We start from the raw sequence: 9,498 nt of genomic DNA, 5'->3' as shown, positions 1-9,498 counted from the left end.
TACCTCTGAGATGTAGTACAGTAAAAAGTACAATATTTACCTCTGAGATGTAGTACAGTAAAAAGTACAATATGTTCCTCTGAGATGTAGTACAGTAAAAAGTACAATATGTTCCTCTGAGATGTACTCGTGTGAAACCCGATGAGTTACAGCACACGTGTGTGTTGGGATCGTAGTCGTGATGAATCGCGGGTCAGTGAGTTCACGCTCTCATAACGCTCGTCAGCCTTCAGCTTTGATTGCTTCCAGAATGAAGAGACTCGCCGGCTTCACGCATCACGGCTTCCTAAATGCATAACACATATTGACTTGGCAGGCTGGTAATTTACCTCAAATATTTATATTGTTTGAGAAACAAAAATAAATGATGGGATGGGTTTCCAGGCCCTGAATGCAAGTTAATTAAATAACTTCAATAAATCGATTGGTAGAGACAAAACGCACAAAAAGTATTTTTACTGCAGGAATTTTACTTTATATACTTTATATTTTCACAGTTTGGTATTAGTACTTAAGTAAATAATCTGAAATGATTTTTTATATCCTTTAACCCTTTAGGAAACTGAAACCAGCTGTTTAGAACATGAAGTCTCTCCAGAGATCAGGAGGGAGCTGTCCGTGGTGCTGAACCCTGTTAGCCTGTTAGCATGTTAGCCTCTCTGCAGAGGAAACCCTCGGGCACTATGACCCAGCAGAGGGCTTTTATAGAAGACGATCAGAAGGTGAGGAAGAAGAAGGAGGGAGGAAGATCTTCAGCAGGAGAGAGAGGTTCATTTAGATATTTAGACATTTTTATAGAAAGTATTTAAGTATATTTATTTAGCACTCTATTGTTTAGAGATACTTGAGTCTTTAAATGAAATATTGTACATTTTACTGCACTACATTTTAAAAGTTCCACTACTTTACAAATTAAGATTCACCACACAAAACATCAATTTATAAAATATAATGTAATGTTAAGGATTAACAATAACAACAACAATAATGATGATAAACCAATAGTTTACAAAGTATTTTAAGTTTTGTCTTTACTTATATATATATATATATATATATATATATATATATATATATATATATATATATATATATTTATTTTCAGTATGATCATGATTATTAAATCTGATGCGTTGTGATTGAAACTCACAGCTGTTCTATTCGCTGCTGATTACTCAGGTTGGAGCTCTGAAGGATTTAGGATTGAGATCAACATTTACTTTTACATTTAAAAATAAATGTGTAAATGGACTTTTAAAAAAATCCTATTTCACATGATACTTTATCATCTTGAGCGTCATTTTGCAGAGTGAGTACTTTGATACTTAAAGTACATTTAGCTCCTTATGTACTTTTACACAAGCAGAATTTGTAACGCTGGACTTTTATACTTGTAACAGAGTATTTTCACACTGTGGTATTGTTACTTTTACTGAAGTAAATCATTTGAGTACTTCTTCCACAGTGCACTCATTTTATTGCTCCGTTTCATTCAAATAGTCTGTGTTTATGTACTTTCTATACGAATACATTGTATTACTAATGAAACATACTGAATTGAACTGTCAGACATCACATTGATGATGAAAAATGATCTTAAAAATAATCAATATTTTGCTGTTAGAGAGAAAGAGTCACAGCGAGGTTTTAAAGAGCTCTTTATTGGACACTTCTGAAGGACGCACAGTAACAAAGGAACCCAGCACTGAGTAGAGTCCTGTTGATACAGAAGCTCAGCGATATCATCAGCTGATGTTATCTGGTCTCAGATAAGACAACGTGAGGACAGGTGAGGTCACGTCCTCTGTGTTCTGTTATCCACCTGAGGCACTTTACAGTCTCACCATCGAAAACTAATGAGCATTTTAAAAGCTGACCTCTTCATTTTTAGACTCAATGTACTCACATGTTAGTCCAACAAAAAGTAAATAGGACTTTTTTGGAACAGTCAAATTTCAGGGATAATTTAAGTGCAAAATTGGCCAATTTATCAACAAATATCAGTCAGATGAAAAATAAAAAAAAACCTTTTACCGTCACTGAGAGAGAGAGAGGGAGAGAGGGGGAGAGGGAGGGAGGGAGAGAAGAGAGAGGGAGGGAGAGAGAGAAGAGAGAGGGAGGGAGACTGAGGGAGACAGAGAGACATAGAGGGGGAGGGAGAGAGAGAAGAGAGGGAGGGAGAGAGAAGAGAGGGAGGGAGAGAGAGGGAGTATAAAAGCAGGACTCAGACTTCAGCAGCTCTGAACTTGAGAGGAACTCTGACCGGATTAAAAAGCTTCCAGTGATTTAGTTTTGTTCCTCTGAACTCTGATGATGAGTGAAGTGATTTCATCCTCTCAGAGACAGATGTGATGGTGATGGAGAGGCCGCTCTGTGAACCGTTTCTTCTTCATTCCTCGGATGTTTAAGTTGATGAATTAGTGTAAAATGCTGCGGGTGAGGTGAATAAGATGAAGAGGAGGAGGCAGAAACCTGTCGTCTGATCGTCGGATAGCTGCCGCTGCCGGAGATGGAGCCGCTTTTATTTTCCCGGAGGCGAGACACGCGAGCGGTGGATAAATATCTGGGCGGTTTCAGGGCGATCTCCGGGCTTTGCTTTGAGCTCAATGACAGGGGCGTCTGACGAGGGACCGGTGGAGAGGGATGGAGCATGCCAGTGTCGTCTACGGAGAGCTGTTGAACATCTCCACCAACTACACCCATGGCAATGTCACGTCGAAAGAGGAGGAGAAGGACAGTAACATGGCTCTCCAGTGGGGTCTGGCCGTGACCTTAACCCTCATAACTTTGGCCACGACGCTTTCCAACGCGTTCGTCATCGCCACCATTTACCAGTCCCGAAAGCTGCACACCCCGGCGAACTTTCTGATCGCCTCCCTGGCCGTCACGGACCTGCTGGTGTCCATTTTGGTGATGCCCATCAGCGCGCTGTACACGGTCAGCCAAACCTGGACTCTGGGGCAGGTGATGTGCGACATCTGGCTGTCCTCGGACATAACCTGCTGCACGGCGTCCATCCTCCACCTGTGCGTAATCGCGCTGGACCGCTACTGGGCCATCACGGACGCGGTGGAGTACACCAAGAAGCGCACTATGGGGCGCGCCGCCGGCATGATCGCCACCGCCTGGGTGATCGCCATCTCCATCTCCCTGCCGCCTTTCTTCTGGCGCCAGGTGAAGGCGGAGGAGGTTACGAGCTGCAACGTGAACACTGACCACATCTTCTACACCATCTACTCCACCTTCGGCGCGTTCTACATCCCCACGCTGCTGCTCATCGCCCTGTACGGGAGGATTTACGTGGAGGCACGGAAGCGCATCCTGAAGCAGTCGCACAACAAACCGGGGAAGAGGCTCACCTCGGCGCACCTGATCACCAACTCCCCCGGCTCCGTGGCGTCCACGACCTCGCTGAACTACGGGACGAACGACGCCTCCTCCTGCGACACTACCTCGTCCGCCAACGTGAACCAAGTCAAAGTCACTGTGTCCGACGCGCTGCTGGAGAAGAAGCGCATCTCCGCAGCCAGAGAGAGGAAGGCGACCAAAACTTTGGGAATAATCCTGGGAGCCTACATCATCTGCTGGCTCCCGTTTTTCATCTACACCCTTCTAGTGCCTGTCTGCGAGTCCTGCTTCCACCCGGAGCTATTTGACATTTTCACCTGGCTGGGTTACCTCAACTCTCTAATCAACCCCATCATTTACACCATGTCCAACGAGGACTTCAAGCAGGCTTTCCACAAACTAATACGGTTCAGATGCTTCAGGGCATGAGCGACGAGCCCCCCCCCCCCCCCCCCCGCCCCCCCAATCCTCTAATCATCTGTGTAAAATTGAATCAAACCCTCCATCAGCCACAGATATTTCCCTCCCCGGGTTTTCCCCCCTGAGGACAAGATCTCCAAACACCCAGATTGTTTATGGTAATGTGGCTGCAGAGATGCATTGACCTGCCATCCAGTCTGCATCGTGTCATCATGTGATGGCAGAAGAATGGCTGCTGTTAACACAACCATTGGAATTAAAAAAGAGAAACAGCCTGCTGCTGTTGCTGCAGGAGAGAACTGTCAGTGGATGTTAGGATGTTGTTGAATGTTGATGCTGGAAGCTGCAGACTGGTTTGCAGGTGATAGTGTTGTTATAATGACTTGGAGAAAGCCCATACACCCCCCCCCCCCCCCCTCTGTACGTGCTGCACTGGACTGCAGCCTGCAGACTCACTTTGCCATAGGAGTTTGACAGTCAACGTGTCAGTTGGCTTGTAAGCACAAACAGCTTAGGACTAAGCTACCACGAGCCCAAAGGGCAAAAAAAATATATATAAGATTTGTGTTTGATTTTCCTGACTCAATAAGGGGAAATACTGGTGCCTACAAACACGCTTTTTTAGTTTTGTTCCTCAGACGTGCCTGGCCCCAGATGGAGAGAAGAGCATGGTTTTAGTTTGAGACAAAGAAAAAGACACAGATTTGGTTTTGTTCTCGTAGGCCAGTGTATGTTCTATCGTTTCTTCTTGTGGTGTTCACTTTAACACAAAGGCTCCAAACTGAGTGTAAATGTACAAATCTGTATGCATCAGTGTGGTTTTGACTTTAATTTGCTGAAGAGTGGATGTCGCTCAGCCGAATGCTGTAAAATAGTGCAAAGTGACCGTCTCTGAGGGAATGAAGAGCCAGTGTTGTAAAAAAAAAGCCACTCTTATCCACCGGCCTCTTGTTAAAGATGCATTCTTAAATGTTGATATGAGCTTCGATGTTCCATTTCATGTCAGGCTAAACAAACACAACTCCAAATCCAAGGCCCCAGAAGAAACAACAAACAGCTAAAACCTATAAAAAGTCTAGAAGATGATTTTTAAAATGATGGAAAATGTTATTCTGATCCAAATCACCCGGCTCCTCCCACCGGACCGCCACACGTTAAATGTCAAGCTTTAGCTGCTGCTGATCCCTTCAAGGAAAACTGAAAGAAGAGTCTCTTTAGAAAAAAGATGCAAGAAGTGCAACAGCAAGAAAGTGCTGGAGATGGAAATCATCAGGACCGTAGCTACAGTATCACTGAGGACACTGAGGTTCTGTTCTGGGCAATATTTCTGTACATTTGGAGGTTTTAACAACGTGAATACACAGATTAAACATGGCGAGTCTCTGAAGGCAAATTCTTTGTTTTTTAGGCCCAAAAACTAAATTAAACTGAAGGGAATTATCAGAAGTAGCTCACGATTTGCAACGGTAGAGAAGCCATAAATAAGATTTCATGAAATATAATTTAAAAGTAAAAAGAAATATATTAAATATAGAGAAAATATTTTAGCAATAATTTAGCACATTTTGATCTCAGAAAGGAATCATGTTTATTATTGAGTCTTTCTTGCTGAGAGTTTGATGCAACAATTAAAATCAGTCTCATGTCGAAGCAGCAGAACCACAAATATCCTCTTTTTTATTACACGCGTTCTTCTTCCTGGCGCCTACATTACCCACAATGCAGCTCGACCGCTGACGTCACTCGAGGACCTTTATCAGGCTTGAACTCCTTTAAGGCTTTTAATAGACACACAGGTTCCCCTTTAAGTGTTTAGCTAGAGACAATTAGCTTAGCTTAGCATAAAGACTGGAAACAAGTGGAAACAGCTCGCCTGGCTGAGCGCAAAGTAGAAAAATACACCGAGCAACACTGTGACATGTTTCATTTACTGAGCTTTAGATGTGTTGGTAGGTGTGTTTTAAACTTTGGAAGCGGCTAGCTGTTTCCACCCGTTTCCAGTCCTTATGCTAAGCTAAGCTAGCTGCCTGGTGACTCTAGCTTCTTAACATGCAGACATGAGAGTGGTATCAATTAGCTCATCGAGTCTTTGCAACACAAGCCAAAAAATGTACCCAAATATATATATTTTTTAAAGAATTGAAAAAATGCATTTGTTATTAATATATAAACAAACATAAGACGGCTGCAGGGAGTTTGTTGCACCAGTAAAAGAGTCTCGCTGTCACTTCCCCTCACCACATCAAAGATGGCTGCCAGAGACTCGTGACCACACTAGCCTCATCTCGTCGTTTTATTTGTTTAACTCTCCAGCAGCCATGTTGGATATTTGAGGCTGCAGCTCCGTGGTGAATTTGCCTCTTTTGTGTTCAGTATTGATCCGCTCAGTGTGAAACTCTTCTGGTGGCTCCGTCGATCTCATCCAGGTTAGCTTCTGCTGTACAACGCTTCTGCACACGTAAGACGATGCACTGTAACCGCTCTGCTCCGGAGGATCACATCCAACCCACTCGAGAGCACAAAAAAAAAGAGCACTGCTGCTGTTGTGAAAACTGAAAAAAATAAACAAATCAATAAAAAGGTCTATGGCATCATGAGGCTGATGATAGTTTGCCCACATTCTCTTTTTTTCTGATTCTGAGGTGAAAGCGCTCAGGATCTGCTGTGTTCTGCTCCGCTCGGTGACGAAAACGAGTCACAGACGTGAGCTGATGGAAATGCTGCGTGACGGCTTTAACGACGGCTTTCTAACTTAATTAACCGGCAGGGGAAAGAAATCTAACTACGAGGAAAATGTCAGTGCCGAATGCCTGATGAAACGCGCGGATTGTACTTATTAATGTGCAACACATCGTGTTACAGGGTGGAGGTTTGTTTTTTTGTTGCATTGGAGACCTTTTGTGCTCTGTTTTAAGGCTGTAATGTCCCTTTTCAACACTGCATAGCAATTCTAAGTGGGTTTGAAGTGTGAGCTGTGTTCAGACTGGAAAATGACAAACCTGCAGAGACTATACAGAAAGAGAGAAATCCAGATTTCTGTGTCTTATTTTGCCCTTACAGTGAACAGCATGAGAACAACTAATTGCAGATGTTTGACATCTTCAGAAGGATTTAGAAAAACGAGTTTTTAATCCTTTGCTTTCTATTTGTTGTTGAGTTGAAAGAGAAGTTGAATCTAACAGTGTATTATTACGGTTAGTGGCAGTGTGAGCTCACAGCTCTGTGGGATCCAGTGTGTCACGATGTTAGACACCTGTTTCCCCAAAGTGCATGCTGGGAGATGCTCCAGCTGAATAAAGTGCAGAAGACCAGAGTTCACATGCTGAGTGAGGTCAGGTTTAGGCTAAGCAAAGGAAAGGTGGTTCATCTTGTTAAATACTAAAACAAGTAAATGTCTTTTGTCCAAATGTCCAAATCAAAGTGATATTTGTTCCTTTTCGATTGGTTCGGTTTCACAGCAATCAAATAATGAGTTTCAATCGAGTTTCAATTCCAGACTTTTGAAAGTCTGTTTTACTTCCTAATCGTCTGCTTTTTGTGTGGAATGTATTCGGCATATTCTGTACGTTCTCTTCGCCGATGTTAAGAAAACATCCGACTTCTGCAGAAGTCAAAGTCAGTCTTCTCTATCTCACGCTAACCTGTTTACTAATGCCCTCAGCGTCTACATTGTGTGGCGTCAAAGGCGCCCTGTGGAGTTTTCTTAGAAAGAAAATGTTTCTGTTTCTCGTCAAAACATTTTGTGTTAAAATATTTGTAAAGCCGACTTTTAAAACGTAATTTTAATCCCGTTTACGTCCGTGTTCACTAGCTAGCTGTTAGTTAAATGTTTGTGTGTCGGGTCACGTTTCAACTCACAAGACCTGCTCGTAAAGTCACTGCTCTACAGCGCTGCTAGTGGTCATAAACTCCACATGGTGCCTTTATTATTTAACCGAGAGAAAAGCATCTTTCCTCAACTTTAAGAGCATTGAGAGCTGAAAGAGAACAAAAAAGCATGCATCAGTAATCTCCTAAAACAGCTGGTAAATGTAGTTCTTTTATCACACAAACTGGAGGAAACAGTGTAATTGTTGGGGGACTATTTTCCGCGGCGTATTAATCCACATTTGGTGCTGGAGTGAGTGTTTGTGTTTGGGATTGAGCTCACTGATGTGTTCTTAATGGAGCTCTCTCAGCTCTCAGGCTGTGATTCACACAATACCTGTGAGAAGAAGCATTCACTGCTGTCTGTGGGATTTGTATTGAGCATCACCAGATTTGTTCTGATCAATAACACGTTTGTGGGATCGTGAAGCAGAGCTAGAAGCTCTCAGCGTGCTACACTTCCTGCTGTGTTCCACCAAATCATTGTGCCGCCGTCACTTTCTTAAAACAAATGGTGGATATCTTGATTTTAAATGCGCCAGCATGTTGAAACGGCTCAGACAAAAAAGAGAAATCCATCAAATCTCCATCCCATTAGAAACGGGCTCCTCTCAGAGACCGACGGCGAGAGCCTGAGCCGATGTCATTCTTTCCTTTTGTCAAAAATTAATATAGTTGGCTCCCTTTGAAATCGATCAGACCGCCGTGGCCCCCTGATTACCGTTTCCATGGTTTGATGCTCGGATAAACCATGGCAACACGGGCCCTGCTGGAAGCGTGTCGTGCTGCAGAAGCCAAATAAACACATTGACTGGAATCTAGATGAAGCCGGAGAGCTGATGTTTCACAAACACTCAGGGGATTCATTGCGAAACGAGACGCGACATGTTATTTAAGGTGCAGATAATTCAGGAGTTTTGGCTGAATGTCTGTCCTGCTGTCGAGGAAAACGCAAATCTAAACGTCACACTTGTGATGTTGTAACGTCTAATTTTTCCAGTCTGCTCTGTAGGAAATGATTTAGGACGTGATTTTAAGGACAAACGTGAAGACGAGCTTTATTTTCACGGTGGAAATGTTCAACCCTGAACCAGAAAACGTCCTCTGACACTTTAATCAGCCTCCTCTTCTCTGAGCTTCACCAGCGTTCACAGCTCATTGTCTGCAGAGCAGCCACAGTTTTTCTTTTCCTCTCGATGGTATCACACCTTTCATTTTTCTGCTCTCTGGTGTTTTGGCCTTGAAAGCGACGGTGACAACACAGTCCTACGCTGCATGAAGCTGAATGTGAGGATTGTTAAAGTGGATCCTTTCACAATTCCCTCAGTTTTTTTATTGTATAAAACTGCAAAAAAAAAGAAAGTCTCTCTTTTCAAGTCATTTCCATCTATGGTTGAACTCTAAAAGTCTCTTTCTGCAGCTTTCGACTGTTTTCTTCAGCAGATGGAGTCGGCTCAGCTGATGAAGAACTGTTGATGTTCACGCTTTCCTGGTTTTTTTTGGAACTTCATCCTCTGTGTTTTGGGCTTAGAAGTGGAGCATGAATGTCAGTGAAAGAAGAACTGTGATCCTTTACTCAAGTAAAAGTACCAGTAACCTAGAATACTCCATCAAATGTCAAAGTCACTCAAAAACAAGTGCTACTCAAGTCCCTGCAGTTCATAACCTGCTAAATGACTTTAAGTTTAGGAAAAGATTGTGGTTTGGGTTGAAATTAATTTGTTTGTTATATTGCATGACAAAGTATTGCAACAACGTCACACAACATGGTAGCTCAACATGGTAGCACAACGACGTAGCGCAACGACGTAACGCAACGACGTAACGCAACGACGTAACGCAACAACGTCACACAACATGGTA

General features: G+C 43.1%; 1 protein-coding gene across 1 annotated transcript; it reads left to right on the top strand.

The window, feature by feature from the left end:
• Positions 1-2,643: 2,643 nt before the first annotated feature.
• Positions 2,644-3,777, top strand: LOC306711738 (5-hydroxytryptamine receptor 1B-like; the record flags this gene model as incomplete). Its single annotated transcript, XM_079180755.1, has 1 exon — positions 2,644-3,777. The coding sequence occupies one exon, from the start codon at positions 2,644-2,646 to the stop codon at positions 3,775-3,777; it is 1,134 nt and encodes a 377-aa protein (XP_079036881.1).
• Positions 3,778-9,498: the final 5,721 nt, after the last annotated feature.

Source organism: Pholis gunnellus (genome assembly GCF_910591455.1).
Source record: "Pholis gunnellus genome assembly, chromosome: 19".
In the NCBI taxonomy this organism is placed as follows: domain Eukaryota; kingdom Metazoa; phylum Chordata; class Actinopteri; order Perciformes; family Pholidae; genus Pholis; species Pholis gunnellus.
Note: the sequence above shows the minus strand (reverse complement) of the source record. Positions and strands in the feature narration are given on the sequence as shown.